Source organism: Cibotium barometz, chromosome 9 (assembly GCF_041138505.1).
Source record: "Cibotium barometz isolate CiBa-2024 chromosome 9, ASM4113850v1, whole genome shotgun sequence".
Lineage (NCBI taxonomy): Eukaryota > Viridiplantae > Streptophyta > Polypodiopsida > Cyatheales > Cibotiaceae > Cibotium > Cibotium barometz.
This window is the reverse complement of record NC_141054.1, coordinates 36,070,198-36,091,258: the sequence shown is the minus strand read 5'-3', so window position 1 is coordinate 36,091,258 and position 21,061 is coordinate 36,070,198. Positions and strand designations below refer to the sequence as shown.

Sequence of the window (21,061 nt, the reverse complement as noted above, 5' to 3'; positions counted from 1 at the left end):
TTCCTATCTCCGACTTCCTTTGCTATCCTTCTCACTCCCTCTTGAGTATTCTGACTGACTCGATCTCTAGCTCTTTATTCTCCTAGCTTATAATTCAACAAACAAGGCTTAGGCACATCCTTGAGAGAACCCTAGTGCCATCATGTGCACCTAACATTAAATTACCTCATAAAATTAAGCTCTAAGCCTAATAGCGTTTCAGTGTGCCATTGGGATTCAATCTCTTTGAGCATTAGAAAACCCCTCTCTGGTCTTAGCCTCATTATAAGCCACCTTGTTATCTCTCGAAAGAAAAGTTTATAGCGAGGCTTATAGAGAGGAATTTCATGAAAACTCTTGGGTCAAGCATTCGTATCCATGCCTTTCATTTGAAATTTGAATCGTGCCTCTCCCTCTCCCTCTCTCTTACCCTCTTGTTATATCCCTTCTCTTCTACTCTTTCACATGCATTTGACACGGTAGCTCTCTCTCTCTCTCTCTCTCTCTCTCTCTCTCTCTCTCTCTCTCTCTCTCTCTCTCACACACACACACACACACACACACATATTTGTCTTCTCTTCAAGACACATCTCTTTACATTCATCTCCATGCTCTCTAGCCAATAGATATGTCCATGCGTTCATGGATGGTAGAGAGCATGAAAGTAGATATGGAGCGCTAAGCTTTAGATGCGAGGTTTCATGACAACCATGGTGAGTTTTCATTCAACTCTTCACAATGAATTTTGCTTTGATTTTTTAGTGTTTTCTAATGATTAGTCTTTTAACTATTGATGAATTGTTTTATTTCTTTTTGGCTACTTTGATTAGTCTTTTAAGTATTGATGAATTGTTTTATTTCTTGTGGGCTACTCTGAAGCTACTTTGATCAATCTTTTAAGTATTGATGAATTGTTTTATTTCTTGTAGGCTACTTTGAAGCTAATCTGGAACTACTTTAAGTTTCAATTTGCTTGGTTTTTATTCTATTGAGGTAAGTCTCAAAACACATCATTTTTTCTTATTGAAGTTTTTGATACTCCTAATGCATGATTATGTGAAAAGAAGAGTGCTCATGCAATTATTGTTAGTAATACATTATTATTCTTATGGTTTCTCTGGATTTTGTAGTTTAGAGCATGTCTCTAAATTCACCCTAAGATGATTGTGGGGTTCCCTTTTTCCTCCTTATTTATACTTATGGTTTACGTATATAATTTTTTATGTGTAAATTATGTTCGTAATCTTCATCTATATTTGACAATGAATTGTCTTGTATTTTCTCATTGAAGGTGTTTTTAAAACTTTAGAATGACTTGGACACTTTAGCTTGTCCCATTCTACCCACACAAAAAAAAAAAACAAAAAATACATAATTGGAACAAGAGTTATAATAAACCTCAACTTTAGTTTATTGTGGGGTTTGTTAAGATGCTATAAGAATATATAACGCTCACAATTTATAAGGGTTATTTGGTGCATTACTATTGAGGCTTAGAATGGCACTTACTATAATAAGGCTTCTTCTTTTTTCCCCGAGCCCTACAATAACACTCAATATGACACTATATTCTTATAGCGATCTCATAGAGCAAGTTAGTAAATATTGAACAAATTATAGATATCAAATTGTACGAGTAACAATTTCTTTAGATTTTGTGTACTTCCACGATTCTTGGAGTTGATTTGCGTTATATTATGTCAATGTGGAAAAAAACCCTCCCTTTTTTTGTTTTTTGTTTTTTTCATGTGAGTGGGTACTCTATTTAGATATGGGAGTGGAGTGAGAACTCTATTTACATGCTACTAGGGTAGATTTGAAGCCAATATCTCCTTCTTGGGAGATAACAAGGGTGACCAAAAGGAACTTGTCCATTGTGCAAACAAAAAGCCTTATAGTATCCATGGAGGTGCATGTAGACAATCTATGTGCCCAAAGTCCATCTTCGCCAAGGGATAGGCTAAGATGTTCTTACTCTTCTGTGAAAGTTATAGGATAAGATTTGTCAATGTCCGGGCTCTTATGCAATTGTGTGAAACAAGCTTATTAGCTTAGTTAATATGAGAACCAAAATTGGTCACAAGCTTAAGTTTGGAAGAGGGGTATTTGCTCAATTGATTCAATTTATCCAAAACCAAAAAAACAAGACTAGCTATTTTCTAATGGGATTATATGTGCCATGGAAACCTACAATTTGCTATCTATTTTGTTGAAGAAGAGAACAAAAATAGACTTACATATTCACTATTAAAGACCCATATGCACCTTATCTTGACTAATTCTAACCCTTGTCTAACTAGCCCCTCAACTTCTTGGATAACTAACCTTAATCCTAGCCCTAACCCTAAATTTATCAATTCTAAATCCAACTATCCGTCACATGACTGATTCCCCCTTCCTCTTCCCTCACCACTCACACACTACACATGTCAAGGTTTGAACTCTGGTTCACTCCCCCTCCTCTTCCCCGACAATAGTGCTTGAAAAAACGGCCTTTAGTGTTGCAATGCAAGCATTACACCACACACACTACACATGTCAGGGTTTGAACTCGGGTCCACTCGTTGGTAGAATGGTCCGGGTTACACCACTCAAGCTAGAGCCCATTGACAAATCTTGGCTAAATTTTGACCTCGAGAGAAACCCATTTTTAGTTACAAATTTGGGCAATCATAGGATTTTGATTTAGGAAAAACCAGTAACTCACCAACGTTGTCCTTTTACTCAGAGGGAAAGAAAAAATGCTTTTGTAGAGCATTCCCACTCGTGACTCTACCCTTGTTTCATTTGACCGATCAGAAGCGATAAACCACAACGTAGAACATACACGACACGTGATTATTGCAGTCAAAGTACTGTCGAAGATGGCAGCTTCTGGGTGGCCAGGATGATGCGGCAGAGGCGCTGCGCTGTCAGCTTTTGTGTGGCGCTTGCGTGGACTTGCTGCAGTGCTAACACTCCGTGCTGCCGATGTGGCAATTGCATTGGTTGCTTATGCTGAGTTGGCCCAAGCAAGGATATGGCATGCCAGCCGCTGGTTCCTGTGCAGCTGGGTCGGAAAGAAAATTTGAGTGAATCTGACTTAAATCCTTCTCACCATGGGTTGAAGAAGAAAAGGTAGTTTTGTTTGAACGAACATTTTCTTCCTACTTTCATCCAATTACTACTATTTTTTGAAAAATTGGAAAATAAGGTGGATTTTCATTTATAAATGTACAGTTAAAAATGCTTTTTTATATTCATATAGAGACGCCTGACACTTACACATTTAACCAAAAACAATTCTATTGAGATATATTAGACCTAGATACCTACTTTCAATAGGCTGACAGGTAGAGTCTTGTTGCTACCCTGCTGCTGCAGCCATGCACCAGTAGTGCAATAGAAATTATCCATCAAATCTAACCCCATTACTTTTTTGGACCTTCAATGAATTAATGGTGGTGGATGTGCCTTTGTTGGGTGTATAGCTTGTTACCTGTCATATTTTCAGAGTCTTAGATACAACCACTGTGGCAAAAATGCTCAGAGACTAAAGAGCCCCAACTCTTCATTCAGATTAACGCTCCCATGGAATCAATTCTGGCAATCAGCCAGATTCAAAGTTGACACCACTTGCTAATCAAGGAAAATGAAAAAGCACTAATGAATTATCTAACAAAGCGTGTCAATAATCAAGGCCAAGCTCTGGTAAGTGTGAGGTCAGCCTCTTCAAACAAAAAAAACTTAACTGCTGTCCCTGAGTTGCTTAAATTACAAAGTAAAAGACATGTAGCTTTACCTGCCTCAATATACAGCCTAGTCAAGAGACCTCAAACGACTATACCCCAAATTGTGTTTCCAAGTGACCGCCAACAGACAATCCAACCACTTTCTTTAGCTAAGTGAACGATCCTGTACTGAGTCATCCTACTAGGGCAACTGGCAAAACCCAGTTGTACCAGGAGACTAAAGTCCCAATCACATGGAACATAAACTGCTCAAAAAGTTATCGACCTAAACATATCATCTATTCATCCTCATCCTCATCATCAGGCTCCTCTTCACCATCATCCTCAGCACCATTGCCCTGCATGCCCATTTAATGACCCTGTCAGGAACAAGGAACTCCTACTCAAAACTACCATGACCAATTTAAAAGTGCAAGCTATCTCCCGAACTTTGTTTGGATTGCAGTCTAAAATCTACTCATGAAGCACAAATGCATGTAGCAGATGCCACCTTTTAGATCATCTTTTACCACAGTTCCCCATGGTGTTCAAATAATGTACATAACGTGAGGGAGGTGTGGATGTGTGTGCATGTTGTTCTTTTAATTCTTTTTGGGGGGGGGACCCTGGACAGGCAATACTACCCGCCTCCATCTCAGGCCTTACCCACAAATCCCTAGGCTTATAGTAAATTTTATGTCAACTTCCAAGCTGGGTGGGCTGCATGTGCAAAACTAGTTAGTTAATTCATGTTCTTCACTTTACCTGATCCTCATCCTCATCCTCGTCATCTTCAGCATCCTCATCCTCAAATTCGTCATCATCATCATCAGCCTCCTGTAAACTCAGATTACAATATTAACACACAGAAAATATAAACACTTCTTTAAAAGTTTCAACTTACAACTATTGAAGCTATATACATAAGCCAGCTCACATTATTGAAGTACTTCAAGGGATTTGGCCACAAGTCCTCTTTGATTATCTCCGCTACCTGGGCAACATTGAAGCAAGCACACACATTGTAACGAGCAACCAAATGGCAGAAAACAGAAGGCCCATACTTGTTTGAAAATCCAAGTTTACAATGTCAACCGCTACAAGGCAAGACACTCATGAGTTCATGATAAATTATCCATCAAAAAACAGTATGCTAATAAACTTGTTTTGTTGCTGCTTTCCAAAAATCTGTGACATACTTGATGCCACACCAAGGAGTTCAAACAGACACATTAACAAATAAAAAACATCAATCCGTTCAAGAGAAGACCAGTGACATGTTAGAAGAACAGACTTCCTTATAGTACTATGATTTTAAATGGTTTTCTTTCTTTTGTTTTTTCTCTCTTGACATGGTAGCCTGGTGGTAAGAGTGTTGAATCGCTCGGGTACAACTGATCGACGTGCTCACATGGGAGATTGGGGGGGGGGGGGAAGTGGTTGTCACCTTGTATTGCAAACAATTAACCTTAGGGCTTTCCTCTTCTTGAATGGTCTTTGAATAAGATTATCAGAAGACATATCAGGGTATGGCTTCCACAATGGTGATGTTCCAGTGTGAAATGGCTCTGAAAAAAAGAATGGGAGTGTGTGTGTATAGCAGCTGAGAGAGAGTGAATGTGAAAAAAATTAGTAAGGGTTCTGCTAGCACAAGAGTGTTAAAAATCTCTTTTAAAAAATAGCTCTTTCCTGAAAAGAAAAATTACCTCATCATGAACACCATCTGAAGATTCCTTCTGATCTGTGTCACTGAACCACTTGAAAAAACTGCACGACACAAGCCACTAGTTCAGGTTTATAATTTGTAGTTGCACTAGGAGATCACACAATAATGAGTACCCCGTTCTTTGAGTACTGCTGAAACCAAGCTCTCGCCTATTCTTTAAACACTGAAGGCAACAGAACCCAGACCTTTGCTGCTGGCTAACTTTATCTTATGCTCCAACGGAGCTGTGACTCCATCGGACATCCATGGAGAAAAACCCTCAAGCTGCTTACACCTAGCATGAAGGCCATCTACGAACAAGTACCCATTGCATTACAGAGACAGTGTGTCACATGCATCATCCAAAGTCATGGAAGCATGTCATGCTGCGCTACCATAAGGTGTTAAGGATTAGGATTAAAGTTTCATACTGTCCAGGCAGATGACAGGGGCTAATTTTACAAAGATTTAAGGGAGGCAGGATGGCTTAAGTTTTGCAGATGAGGACTCTTCATTGCCTATACCTCATTTCTCGGCTCTTGGTAGAGATACAGAAGGGTGATTAAAGGGTCTTACATCAAACAAATTGTTTGAGGTTAGGAGCTATGACGTGATTTCCTGAACAAACACATCTATCAAAATGTGATCCAAGTTACCTACTAGAAATTAACTTAACAATTGTCCTGCATGTATTATCATGCATGCACATTGGAATGCTTCTAGATCTTGGCTGCACCCATCAACTCAACACTTCAACCAACATACAGACCTCTCCTCTGTAAAAGGCCGCTTGTTCCCTTCCTTTTCTTGTACTCCATTTGTGAAATCCTGTAAGACATATAAATAAAAACAATGCGCTTTAGGTACGTGAGACAGGCATTAATGTGTTTTCAGACAGAAAATACAGCAGCCAAATTAGATGGATCCCAACACAGAACACAGCAAAACTAATCAATCAGTTCTTGGCAGAACAGCCTGTGCAATGTTGAACACTAAACTTGCACAAAAGCCATTACCACTACGTACTTTAATTTAGCCAAAAAGCAATACCATGCCAGTCTTCCAGCGAGGTTGAGTACCCGATATCGAAGTGGTGCCTTCATCAGAAAAGCGGAAGACCTTTACCAGCTTGCTATCCTCAAAATAAGGATTAGGTCGAAAAGTCTGCAATGCAAGCACCAAAATATAACTTGCAGCCCTCAAAGCTACCACTCACACTGAAAGCTAGAGAACAGTAACAGGACACAGCACATCAAGTAAGAATCTCCTTACAAATGTGATACTGTAACCAGATTTCACGTCCTTAAAATCCTCCACATCCAAAGATTGAAGGTGCTTAAAAACCTAGTCAATCAAATAACAATTTCTTCCCAGTGAGTAGTTTTGAACTTTGAAACCAATTCAACAGCACAGCTTGAGCAATCCAATAAGCTTACCTGCTGATCCTCTTCACTCAGGAGCTCACACAAAGCTGGATGGCTGAGAAACTGAAAGAGACACTGACTACTTTAGTTGCTCACATCCTAAAATCCACAAAGTCAATGCTATATTTTCAAGCATATATGATCACCACAGCATTCCACTCTATTTACCCATTTTCAGATCAAGCAGAGCATCACACCACAAAAGAAAAGACACCCTGAAGGCAGGCTTTCGATACCAAACACTACGAATGATAGCAACAGACATGCAATAGACATGTCATGATCAACCAAATAGTAGTTATCATCAAAGATAGCCATATAGACTCTCAAAATAAAGGTTAATACATACTGCAGTTAACCAGAAATCAGATATGCCCTGAATAATTTCATTTCTTTTGTGATATATAGGCCGCCGAACTTCATTGTATTTCTGCTCAACTTCAAGCACCTTGTCACTGGCTTCTTCATTCACCTGCAAATAGTTGAGATGTAAAACTGTAAGTATGACCTGAAGTATTATCCTGAAGCACCAGAAACAGCTGGCTTTATCATGAGAAGATAATCACCACCTTCTAAAATAGTCCACCATATTTGCAGGCAAGCAAACAAACAATAAAAGAAAACCGCCAAATTGATGCCTATCTACACCCTCCCAATCCAGCTCAATACAAAGGGCATATATGGCGTAAAATAGTGAAAGCTTAAGAACTTTCTGGGCAGAGGGAAAAACCTGAACTGCCTATACTTTATTGCAAGTAAGATACCAAGCTTTGGTAAACTCAAATCAATTTTCGTGTATCGTGTCAGCCTTCTCAACCTTGATACCAACAGTGGCATTTCCTTTCCAGATAAAGAAGATCAATTGAATGAATCTTCATCCAATGGCATTCCAGAATCTGACGGTTGAAGGAACCAGCCAATATACAATCACCCACGCAATAACTCGTGGCCGAAAACAGTTGCAATACTTATTCAAAGTCTGCTTAATCTCCCTCGTTATCAGATTACATGTCAACTAGTGACAACAGATTGTTCCCCTACTATGTACGTTTTCTTATGATACTTCTGGATTTTGTTTGTGTTGGTCCTCTGTCGAGGTGGTACATTGCTATGTGCCGCTACTTCACAAAGTAAATACGACAAACATTTTGCAAGGTCATGCCATTGCTATAGCTTGTACGATGGTGCTTTTGTTCTGATAACGGTGCACTCTCACAGGGGAATGGACAGTCACTAGGGCTAGATCCCCTAACAAATTAGCACACAGTATTTCTGGGCATACCCAAATCTAGATGACAATTTTTGAAGATACTTGTTAATATAGCAGCCTCGAGGTAATGTGAAGATTGGGAGCATCAAAACCAGGAAAATTTGGCATCAAAAAGGTACGACATAAACACTGGCAAAAGAAAAAGCTACACTGCTGAAGGACATCCCAGGAGTAAGATATGTAAGCTACTAGAAGCAAAAGCGTTCCTTCCTAGCCTGAACCATCTGTCAATCACTAAGAGCCCTTCTTCTATGATACTTATCAATGCTCCTAGCAGATGTGATTCCCCCATGGACAGAAACGGGTTCCATTCTTTTCATGGAATCCTGGAATAAGGACCACAACATGATGACATCCGGAAACACCAGCCGCCCCCCAAGAAGAGTTCTCTTTGAGACATGTATGTAAGCCGAGGTCTCAGAAGGGAACCCTGGGATGAGGACCGCAATGTGGCGACAACCAGAATGCCAGTCGTCCCCCAAGAAGAGTTCTTTAAGATAAATATGTAAGTTCAACAAAAAAAGAGGCTCCACACAAAAAAGAAGGAATCTACGCATTAACAAACAAGTATGTGAGGCAAAGCTCAATCTTTGCTGATAAGAAACCGTATGAGAAAAAACCAAGAGTGGCCCTGTTGAGACTAGAAGCAGAACAAAAAACCCTAAAAAAGAGATTCTGGCCAACATGAACTGGATTGTGAACCGACTCACTACAGAAAAGAAGGAGTAGCAGACCTTCTCGAGCTCGTCTTGAACATCCTGCAGTTTCTGAATGGAGAGGACAAGTTCTGTGTCGAGCTGCTCAGAGCCGTCTTCTTCCTCAACCTTAGCCTTCTTGCCCTTATCCGTCATGCTGGACAAGATACGCACAGAAGGGCAACGGGCAGAAAAGACGAAAGCACCCTGAAATCGACACTGGTGGAGTGACCCGTCTTTTAGAGAGATATAAGCCTATAAACCCTAAGAGTGTATCTCTAAATTTGTCGATTTAATTATTATGTTTATATAGAAGTCTATATAAAATTTGAGTTTATTTCTATAGTTAGCATATTTATAGTTCTCTCTCTCTCTCTCTCTCCTCTCCTCTCCTCTCCTCTCCTCTCCTGGGGTTTTAGACGTAAGGTTAGGAATTAAGACAAGCATATTCCAACAACAAACTTTGTGTGTGGAGTACAAAATTTCATCACATGCACCTCTTGCTCGAAACGATTAATCATCTATAGTCTATATTGTGTAAAGTCCTTAGCCGGGATTGTGCAAATTGTTTACAAACTTATGATAAAGAATTGATTGTTATTGTTCATGCATTGGAAATTTTGAAAGATTATCTTATGGGTTCTGAGTTTATCATTAAAACTGATCAACAACAGAGTATTAAACATTTGCTTTCACAGCCTTTAATATCAGATAAACATATTAATTGGGAATCTTTTATTCAAACTAGGAGACCTACCATTAATAATAAATATGTTTATTATTGAAGTCATTTCTTTTGATAATATAACAAGACATATGAACATGATTCTGAATTTTCTAATGTGTACAACAAGATGAAAGAAAATGATTGCTTTTATCGTATTTAGATTATTCATATGATGATGGTTTTCTTTTCTTCCAAAGAAATTATGCATTACTAGATCATTTAGGTAAGCTATTATTGAAGAATCTCATCAACCACCTTTTGTTAGTCATAGAGGAGCATCATCTACTTTGCAAATAGTTGCCATAGATTTCTTTTAGCCTACTATGCGTAAAGATGTTGCTAAGTTTGTGTTTGAATGTGTTGTTTATCAAAAGATTAAGAGTCATAAAGGAAAGAAATTTGGTTTGCTTATGCCTTTACCTATTCCTAATGAACCATGAGAACAAATTTTTATTTTATTTTATTGTTGGTTTTCCTTTGTCAGCGAATAAAAATGATATGATTTGGACTATAGTAGATAGATTTAGCAAACATGCTTACTTTATTACTTCCAAAAAGACTTTGACTGCTTATCAAGATGCACATGTTTAGTGTTTGTGCATCATGGCTTACTAAAGATCATTGTTTCTCTAGAAAGTTTTGTAGTGACTTTTGGACTACTTTAGTTGATAATCTTAGGACAAAACTAGATTTCTATACTGCTTTTCATCATGAATTTAATGGACAAACGGAAGTAACAAATAGTACAATTCTTGATTTGCTTAGATTATATATCTCATCTCAATCTAAGTAGTGGGATAAGTATTTACATATTTTGCAATTTGTATATAATAATTATCCTCGTACTGCTACTAAAAAAGCACCATTTGAGATAGTCTATGGTAAGGCTTTGCCAACTCCCTACTACGACTAGACTTTCACATTCTATAGAGCTGCATATTCTTTTGTTAGAGACTTTGACCAAATTCACGAGTTAGTAAAATTAAATATTCAAAAAGCTCAAGAGAAATACATGAAGTACACAAATCGTAAATGCAAATATGTCATCTTCAATGAAGGCAATGATATACTTCTTCGTATTGAGAAAAGATATCTCATGTCAGTACGAGATCAATCCTATAGTAAAATTGCTCCTAGATTTTATGGACCTTTCAAGATAATTGTAAAGATAAATGATAAAGTCTACCATCGACCACCATGAGACCATCACTACACACATTGGCAATACATGTAAAATATCTTGTGACTTTCAAGAATCATCCTCTATTGAAAATGACAAATGGATGCTAGAAAAGTTTTTTCGTTCTTACCAAAATCTCATCCACTCTTACCATCCATGCATTTGAGGTCAATCTGACCAAGGGAGAATGTTAGTCATAACCTCTATAGGGACCTGTTATTTTATTTTGGGATATTAAATTTTGGATACGTCTTTTATTTATATCATCTACTAGGATTAATGTGTTTAATTAGCTATGTGTGCTGGTATATATAGTCATGATTAATATGATTAATCAGCTATGTGCGCAGTGACTAATATTATTTTGGATGTAGGCGATGATTGAGTGTGGTGGATTGTGTGTTAATCATGGGTGGAACATGTATTAGACCACTATGAGATATTTAGAAGACATGTGAATACCTTTTATGGTTTCTGTTATGCTACGATATCGGCAACGCATCGATGACAGAGGAGGAGAGCTTTGGATCACCACCTAGCCATACAGGGAATGGGGATAAGGTTCCCCATTGTGGAGTATATATGGTGGCCTGCTTGCCCACACATACCCGACTGCTCGTGGAACTACACCCGAGTGTCCTCTCCCCTGAACCCGGCTCGCTCGCTGCCCATGCTTCGGTGGACGGTCTTGGAGTTTGGTTAAGCTTCTCATAACCGCTACGGGATGCATAACATTACTCCCCCCTTAAGAAGAGTTTTCGTCTGCGAAAATGAGCTCCAAAACGTTCTTGGTTAACGTACTCAAGCGCTCCTACATGGACGCCTCATTCTCACGATCCTTCCACTTAACAAGTGCCTCTCGGTGCATAGTGTACTTCATGTTCCAATAATCTCTAAATCCGAGAATCCTCTCAGGTTCACGTGGAAGAGATGGTGGTTATATCAACTCAACTAAAACGCTTGGAGAAACTATGTTCTCCTTGTGATCAATGGTTTTTTGCAGTCTACTGACATGAAAAATAGGATGAACTCGAGAGCTCTCCGGCAACTCAAGTTTGTACACTAATCCACCAACCTTCTTAAGGATTTTAAAGGGACTGTAGTATCTAGGTGAAAGTTTTTGACACTTTCCCATCTAAACCTTCGACTTTAGGGACTTTCAACAATATACGAAGTCACCTTCTTCAAAGGCTACTTCTGTATGACCCTTGTCTGCATACGTCTTTGCACGATCTTATACACTATGTATGCTATCTTTTACTGCCTGCAACATATCTTGCATGTCTTCAAGGAATTCCTTGACAAACTACTTCTCCTTCTTTAGCCTTACGGCTTGAAGCCATACATCAACATGAATGGGCTAAATATAGTCGCGGAATGTTTTGAACTAAACTCCAAATGTGGCAGGTACTCCTCCCAATTGGATTGCTTTTAACTACTGACATACGCTCGAAGCATGTCCTCTAACACAGTTGACTCTCTCGGTCCGACCATTAGATTACGGATAATCAGCTGTACTCATACTCAAAGTAGTGTCCAACTTTTTGAAGACTTTCCTCTAAAAGTGACTATCGAACTTTTTATCTATATTAAAGACTATATCTACGGGTAGGCCATATAGCTTGTAGAGATGTTCAATGAATAACGTAGCTAATTCAGGAGTTTTCACCATTCTTTTAGTAGGCATATACTTGACCATCTTGGTCAATCGGTTAACCACTACCTAAACTAAATCATTCCCTCAATTCATTCTAGGTAAACTAGTGATAAAATCAATGGAAATACTTTCCCATTTCCCTTTGGGAATATCCATTGGATGTAGCAAACCTTCAACCTTGAGGTGCTCATTATTGACCTGACACTTCTTGCATTTTAACACGAAGTCTTGGACGTCCTTAAACAAACTAGGCCAATAAATTTGTCTCTTGACTAGTGCATAGGTCTTCTATATCCTGGAATGACTAGCACTCGGACTATCATGACTTTCTATAAGAATTTGGGCACGAAAATCTGGTACGCAAACTCTTCCTTTGTAGAGCAGGTACTCCATCATCAATGGAATAGTGTCTATACTTTTCCTCCCAATGAAGTTTATCACCCCCAAGTGAACTAGTGTCGAATGGTTTTGAAAGGTCCACCCTTGAGCTGTTCATCTCAGTACATCACCCCCAAGTGAACTAGTGTCGAATGGTTTTGAAAGGTCCACCCTTGAGCTGTTCATCTCAGTACATAACCCAAGAGACTCGCCTAGGCGCTCTGAACTAGTACTTTCTCCTCTTCCCGCCGCCGCTGCCACATAAACCTCGACTAATCACTTTGGACTAGCACTCCTTTATGATGACGAGGGAGGTGGCCAGGTGCTGTATATAAGTGCAGCCGCGTACAATGTGCCATATCTCTAAAAAAGATGAATCATGCTTACATAAACCACGTAGTGACTCCTCCAAGAGTTTACTAAAACTCAACTTGTTCACCATTGGCATGTGTCAGTGCATTCGCTACTACGTTAAATTTGCCTCTCTTGTAACGGAGTGTAAGGTCAAACTCCTGTTGGATCTCTGTCCACTAAGCTTTTGTGCCCTTTAACTCACTCTGTCTTGAAAGCCATTTGAGACTTTCATGGTTTGTCCAAAGTGCCATACAAACAATGTCACCACTTTTTTAGAGCATGAATAATAACAAATAACTCTTGCTATCGTAAGTTGAATAGTTACGCTGGGCACGATCAAGCTTCCCCTTTCAAATGCAACAGGGTGTCCCCTTTACAATAAAACCACCCGAATGGCCTCCCCACTAGTGTCTGTCTCCAAAACAAACGATTCATTGGGATCCACAATGCTCAATATATTGGTGCTGGTCACGATGGTCACCTTGAGCTTCTCAAAACTTCTTTGTTGAGGACCCCCCCCCAGCAAATAGTTTTATCCTTTGTTCTCAACTCATTGGTTAAGGGGATTGCGATCTTCGTGTAGTCCTTTACATACTGTCAGTAGAACCCCGACATACTTAGAAAAATTTATAGTTCCTCGAGATTTCTAGGGTCAAGCCATCTGATAATGGCATCCACCTTATCAAGATCCATCCATGTACCATCCCTGCAGCGACAATATGGCCTAAATCGTGGACCTCCTTTTAGCAAAAAAAAAGTACTTGGATTCCTTCCCAAATAGCTTTTTTTCCTTAAAGAGTTTGAACACTAAGTGCAAATGTTGAAGGTGTTCTTCTTTTGACTTCCTATATATAAGTATGTCATCAAGGAAAACCACTATGAATTTTTCCAAATATAGACATAAAACCTTGTCCATCAGCATGATAAATCTCCGTGGAGCATTCATCAAGCTGAATGTCATGACTAGGTACCATAATGTCTAAATGAGTCCTAAATGCGGTCTTAATATCTTGCTCCCTTATCTTAACTTGGTGATACTCAGATCTAAGATCAATCTTAGAAAAGTATTTCACACCATTAAGTTGGTCAAGCAACTCGTCAATGTGTGTCATTGGGTATTTGTTCTTAATCGTAGTTTTATTAAGAGCATGGTAGTCTATGCACATCCGCCGCATATACCTATCTTTCTTTTTCACCAAAAGAATGGGTGATGCCCATGGTGAAGAACTCGAGCATATTAACTCTTTTTTCATATACTTGTCTAATTGTCATTGCACTTGCTTTACCTATAGGAGTGGCTTAACCTATAAGCAAGTTTGTTTCTAGGTTTTAACCTTGGAAGCACATTAATGCCATGGTCAAGCTCCCTAGACAGTGAAACCCCATCTGGAAGATCATTGGGAAACACATCCCTAAACTCTCGTAATAAATCACTCAAAGTACCTATGTACTTTTGTTTTAATATCTCGGTTTTAGCCTTGGCATTTAAGTTTTATTTACAAGAAGACAAAATAGATTTCCACAAACAATGGTCTCGCACAAGGCCATTTAAGTTATCAAAATCAATTTCAACTACGAAAACATTATTCACACTTATTATAGCTACAGAAACAAACTGATGCAAGAGAGTACAAATGTATACATGTTGTATGTCATCGACATCGATGGCATGGCACAAGTCTAGGGATGAAATAATGGGTGCATCTGGAACCTCTTTCTCACCCTATAGCCTCACCACTCTCCTCTAATGCACAAACTCTAGGCTATTATCTTGGTAGCTATGACTCAAGGTAGGGCCGAGGTTATACAACCACTCCCTACTTAGATAAATATCTGCTCTAACCAAGTGTATGACCTAGAAATCCAAACTGGCCTCATAGCCCTGCATAGCTAAAGGTACCCCTAAGACCATTGTGTGTCCCAAACAGTTTTGTCATAACCATTAGATAACAGCACCATAAACTTATGGGATCAAACTTGGTCTTTGGCAACCGCAACTTCTTAACTAGCGTGTAGTTAAGGAAATTGTGGGTGGCTTTAACATCTATCATGACGGTGACTCTACGGCCACCTATCTTGCCATACAAACAAACCAAATCATGTGGTCCCATTGATGGCTACCACATCGCTTGGGTAATGCAGCAAGCGTGGGTACTATCTATATGTCCGATAGTTATGTCTCTGAACTCCATGGAACTAAGAGGCAACCATTGGATAGTATGCAATTGCTTAGAGGATTTACGATCCTTCTTAGCATCGCTGGAACTACCTCCAACTCCTAGCTTTGGACATGTTGTTTTGCTATGTCCATCCTAGAAACAGCTACTACAACATAGATTTCCTTTTCTAGCTTTATCGTACCGCTCATTTTTTTTATGGATTTAGATTGGTTTTTCTCTTTAAAATGGTGTGGTTTCTTTGACCAACACCCACTATGTTCTCTCTGCTACTCACTCTGGCCCCTTTGCCCCCTATCGCCCCAAAAGAATTTCCTCTTAAAGCTAGAGCCCTCTTTACCCTTAGTTGTCTTACTAAGCCCGGATTTAGAGCGATGTGAAATGTCGTCATAAATTTACGCATATTTTATGGCCGCACCGAAATCCATCGGCTACTTAGACTCTACAAAAGCCTCATAATCTGGGTGTAAGTCTCTCTTAAATCTGCATAAATTCTGGAATTCATTGATTTCCTTTAATTTTAACATAATCTCGCGGTAGTTGGCGATGTACTGGGTAAGGGAAATGACATGCATTGAACACTTATCCCAATCATGCCATGACCTCTGCAACTTGTTCATAGGCAAAAACTCTTTTCAAAATCTACCCGTTCTAGGAAGTTTGGCACTCTTGGCCAAACTCATCCACCGTTTGTCACATCAATGAGGTTGGCCTCTACGGGCCTTACATCCTCTGGTGACTACCTTCGGTTGTGAATACCTGATCATTTTTGCAGAAAGATATTTACTGAGTTCTTATTATGTTCTTTCTCCTCTCCCTAAAGCTCGACGGCTTGAGATCCTTGAGAAGATTAGTAGGCCCTACAGTCGTCGCGACCTTGCTTAAGGCACTACGAACTCCCCCTGCTAGACATGCTAGAATTAGATTTCTAAGTCTTGTTCTTTTTATTTATTTTACAGATAAATAACAAAATGTAATAAAATAAATAAATAAAGAAATGATAGGGTGAGAATTGGAACTAGCTAACCGGGTCCCATAGTGTGACAGCCTCTGGAGACACAGTCTCATCGATGTGTCGACGGTCGATGCGCTCCAACACCGGCAATAATCTTGTGCGTACTATGACAAGGCTACTCGAAGAAATGACCAACGTGCTATGGCGCTGTCATTGTCGATGTCAGGACTAAGGCATGCCCAACGACGGCACCAAATCGATATTGCAATGACAATGCACTATAACGGTGCATGAGTAATGGCACGAGCGCAGGGTGCAAACGACAGCGACGGGCTTCTATCCAGCGAGCTGTGCCTGCAGCACGGCAGTGGTACTAGCAGGCTACCCTATGGTTTGCTAGGCTATTGTGGTGGCCCAATGATGCTGGTGGGCTTCTTAGTGGTCTCTTGTGGCTTGTTGAGTAGTTGGTAGCCCTAAGGGTGGCCTCGCCTCCCCTTGGGTGGTTGGGCTGCTCCTCAAGCCAAGAAGACGAGAGAGAGAGAGAGAGAGAGAGAGAGAGAGAGAGAGAGAGAGAGAGAGAGATGCGATGGGATTTCCCTGGTTGTTGCGCACGCCTAAAGAGAGATATATAGAGAGCTCGATATGGTCATGTGCACCTCCTCTCCTTCAAGCTTCCCCCACCCCACCGAGCTATGGGTGCTCATGTCCAAAGAGTTTAAAAAAACTTAGCCCTAGGAGTGGAAGCTACCAAAGAGTTTAAAAAAACTTAGCCCCAGGAGTGGAAGCCAAGCTTGGCTATGGTGGATCCTTCTTCCTCCTCCACTGTTAGGGCTTTCTTATGTAATTCTTAGACCTTAGTCAAAGGGCTTGGGCGTTAGTTACGTGTGGATGTACCTTTTGGGATCTGAACCGAGTGGTTATTCCCTGACAGTTGCATCTAGGGAATGGCGATGATTCTGATCATGAATGAATGAAGGAGAAGATCTACTATGTCTTTTGCTCAGCGTTTATCATGTCTTTCTTGATGTTTGTGCAATCATTATGCTGTCATGATAAATCAGAGTCTGTGCTTTGACTGGTGTTGAGTGAGTATTGTTTGTTAATGTTTTATACATAACCTTTTAGAGGCCATGTATACACTGGCGATCCTGCAAGTTCGAATGCCCTGAGTTCTGGGAGGATATGACATATTCAGAGGACCGCTAGCCTTGGATGTCTGAAGATAATTCGGGGAATTCAAGACGATATTATACAAGGTTAAGGGCCAGAGATGCTGATGCTGCTTTAACAAGCAGGAATGATGTCGAAGAAGGTGATGATTATGATTCAGATTATGAAGTTCCTCCATGGACAAGTGGACCTTTGGAAACTGTTTTGGAAGAAGATGTAGAGGAGGAAACATTGGATCAAGAAGCAGAGGATATTGATGATGAGGAAGAAGTACATGATCAGGTTGTGGATGCTGTTCCAGGAGAAGGGATTCCGACAGGTTCGGTAAATCTGAATATGGTTCGGGCATTCCAATTTTAAATAGTGATTCAAATGTTAATGTAGAAGCAGGAAGAAGTGTTGGGGATGCTCAAAATCCACCAGTATTCTCAAGCACTTTCAGGACATTTCTTGGAGGAACCTTGTTGAACAGAGTTATCAGGGGAAGTAGTAGGAGAAGGTTGCAGTTTCAACCATTACAAGTCTTAGCAAGGAGGCCAATTAGAGGGGCAGCAATGAATCCTCAAAATCCACCAGCACAAAACCCAAAGGTGAGATCAGCAAAGTTCAGGGGAAAACCCAAGGAGGACCCTGACTGCCATGTAGCCCAATTCCAAACAAGGTGGGAGGCTAGTGGCTATGACACACTTTATGGGGGAGAGGTGAAGAAGAGGCAGTTTGCTGCTACCCTAGAAGGCTCAGCAATGGATTGGTTTAGCAAGTATGGTTTGGGACATTTTGGAAACTTTGATGCTTTGAGAGATAGTTTTCTTGCCAGGTTTAGAAGGGAGAAAACAGCCAATGATATCATAAATAAAATTAAAGATCTTCAACAAAAAGAAATGCTAGTAGAGGACTATGCTCAGAAGTTCAGGGTTCTCTCTAGAAGATTGGAAGGAGCAGATAGGCTTTCCAATGAAATGCCAGCTTCCTATTTCCTGAATGGATTAAGGAAGACAATGAGATCAGTAGTGGCTAATGTAGACATTGTTGCAGGTTTTGATGCTTTGGTGCAAGCAGCAGTAAGAGTGGAAAAGAGGTTGGGTGTTACCAAGAAGAAGAAAAAGAAAAAGAGGTCTGATTCAGACCTGGACTCTGACTCTGATGAAGACACAGACTTAGAGAGCTCTGATGATAATTCAGAATATAATAGTGACTCAGATTCAGATGATGAATCAACTAGCCAGAAAAAGAAAAAGAAGAAATCTTCTAAGTCCAAAGATAAGGGCAAAAAGAAGAAGAAAGGATTGGATGATGAACAACTGTTAAAAAGGCTTAAAGCATTGAAGTATGCCTCAGCATTAACAAATGACAGACCAGTGTGTCAGATATGCTCAAAGGAAGGACATTTAGCAACCAATTGCTGGTATAACCCAAATTTTAGAGGAAGAGTTCCCCTCGGTGTACAAAGGTCAAAGCAGCACAGCAGGAAGAAACTTCATCTAATCAAGTCTTCCGTGCTCAAGCTAGAGGACCAAATAGATAGTTCAGATCACAGCCTAGACAAACATGGCAATCAGATTTTAGAGAAGAATTGAAGTGCACTTATTGTGACAGAGGGCCATAGATAGGGCCCAGCTTGTGAGTTATGGTGCAAGCATAGGACAGAGAGGGGTATCCCAATTGTAAGGTACCCTGTATAGCAGATCAAAATCAGAGAGGAAAGATGTTGCAAAACCAACAAATAGCACAGTTAAATGCAGTGACAGTGACAGAGGACCAGTTTTAGAGTAACTCTGATATGGTTGAGAATGTTGCTTGTGATTGTTCTGGATGTGTAGTCCATGCAAATGATAAGGATGGGAAACAACAGGTTCCTGCCTTGGCAGTGACAAGAGCTGCAAAGTTGAATAAAGGTCCAATTCAATGGGTGGATCAAGAGAAAGTTAGAAGCAAGGTTCAGAGGAAGTTGGACAAGAAGAAGCCAGCTTTGGAAGAACTATTATCAGAACAAATAGAAGAGGTTTGTGAAGAACAAGGACAGGACAAAGGAGAAGAGGAAATTTCTATGGTTGACTCACTCTATGAAGCTCTGTTACATTCAAAAATTCAGATTTCTCTTGACCAATTGCTGACATTAGTACCAGGGTTCAGAGATTTGCTGTTTCAAAGAATTCTCCAAAGAAAAGGTGTTGATTCACCTCAAAGTAATTTTTCAATGAGCAATATTGTTCAGGTGGAAGATGTTGATTTCAAAGTTCCTGCCATATCAGTCAAATATCAGGGCCAGTCCATACATGGAGTTCTTTTGGATGGTGGATCAGGAGTTAACATACTTCCTGAGTCAGTTTATATTCAATTTGGGAGCCAAGAGTTGCATCCAGCACCTTTTCAAGTTAAAATGGCTGATCAGAGGAGATTACAACCTTTAGGTTTGTTAAAAAACCAGGAGATCTTCATTGTAGGATTGAAGTTTAAGGTCAACTTTGTAGTACTCAGGATGCAATCAGGGAACTTGGCCTACCCAATGCTCCTTGGAAGACCCTGGTTCAGGCAGGCTAAGTTAAAGCAAGATTGGGGAGCTAATATGGTGATCTTGAAACAGGGAACCAGAAACAGACTTTACCCATGACGTCTACTATAACTATGTCAAAGGAGCAAAGAGCTTTGTGGGAACAAGGCATACACCTGGCAGATGAAGTAGAAGATGATGAGGAAGAGGAATATTTGAAGGCCAATCCAGCAGTTGTCCCAGTGTTTGATATAAATGTGATGACTATTTTGGGAGATTATGAGGATTGTTTTGCTGTAGCTGCAGAAGGGGAGACAGACCAGCAATTACAGGATATTCAAACAGGGACTGAGATGACTAAGGAACAGTTCAGAGCTCTATAGGAATCAGAGCTATCACAGTTAGAGGAGATGCAGAATGGTCTATCAACTGATCAGGCTATTGCAATAGCAGAGCAAAGATATGAAAACAGTATGAAGAAATCAGCTAGAGTTATGGAGGATGATCTGAATGAATGGAATTTGGGAACAGAGGATGACCCTAAAGTTGTCAAAGTTACTGTTCATGTGGAAGGAGAATTCAAAGACAATCTTCTGAAATTATTAATGGAATACAAGGACATCTTTGCATGGGAATATTCAGATATGAAGGGGATTGATCCTGCATTTTATTCCCATAGGATTAATTTGAAGCAAGATGCTAAGTCTGTTATCCAACAGAGGTACAGAATGAATCCTAACTATGTAAAGTAGGTTAAAGATGAAATTGACAAGCTGCTCAAGGTGGGATTCATTAAGCATGTACATGAAGCAACATGGCTATCTCCAATTGTAGTAGTTCCCAAGAAAAATTTCCCAAGAAAAATGGAAGAATCAGAGTTTGTGTGGATTATAGAAAGCTCAATGCAGCCACCATCACAGATCCTTTTCCATTACCTTTTGCAGATACTCTGCTAGATTCAGTTGTTGCAGGGCATCAAATGTATAGTTTTCTGGATGGGTTCTCAGGATATAATCAAATCAGGATGCACCCTGATGATGAACACAAAACAGCCTTCATTACAGAGTGGGAGCATTTGTGTTCACAGTAATGAGCTTTGGATTAAAAAATGGACCACCAGCTTTCTCAGAGGTGGCAAGCAGAGTGTTTGAGCCCTATTTGTCTTCTTTTATGAGGGTATTTATGGATG

At 39.9% G+C, this 21,061-nt stretch overlaps 1 protein-coding gene across 1 annotated transcript; it reads right to left on the bottom strand.

Annotated features, from left to right (window-relative positions):
• Positions 1 to 3,609: 3,609 nt before the first annotated feature.
• Positions 3,610 to 9,058, bottom strand: LOC147635526 (NAP1-related protein 2-like). Its single transcript, XM_086802857.1, has 10 exons — positions 8,823 to 9,058; positions 7,168 to 7,290; positions 6,831 to 6,881; positions 6,667 to 6,738; positions 6,445 to 6,558; positions 6,164 to 6,222; positions 5,396 to 5,456; positions 4,627 to 4,683; positions 4,455 to 4,526; positions 3,610 to 4,048 (listed from the first exon to the last, which is right to left on the bottom strand). The coding sequence occupies exons 1-10, from the start codon at positions 8,937 to 8,939 to the stop codon at positions 3,989 to 3,991; spliced, it is 786 nt and encodes a 261-aa protein (XP_086658983.1). The 5' UTR covers positions 8,940 to 9,058; the 3' UTR covers positions 3,610 to 3,988.
• Positions 9,059 to 21,061: the final 12,003 nt, after the last annotated feature.

Coding starts and splice junctions, on each gene's coding strand:
- LOC147635526 (XM_086802857.1), bottom strand. CDS start 8,939: ATGACGGATAAGGGCAAGAAGGCTAAGGTTGAGGAAGAAGACGGCTCT. Junction 6,739..6,830: donor TGAGTGAAGAGGATCAGCAG/GTAAGCTTATTG, acceptor TTGATTGACTAG/GTTTTTAAGCACCTTCAATC. Junction 4,049..4,454: donor AGGATGAGGATGAGGATCAG/GTAAAGTGAAGA, acceptor ATGGGCATGCAG/GGCAATGGTGCTGAGGATGA.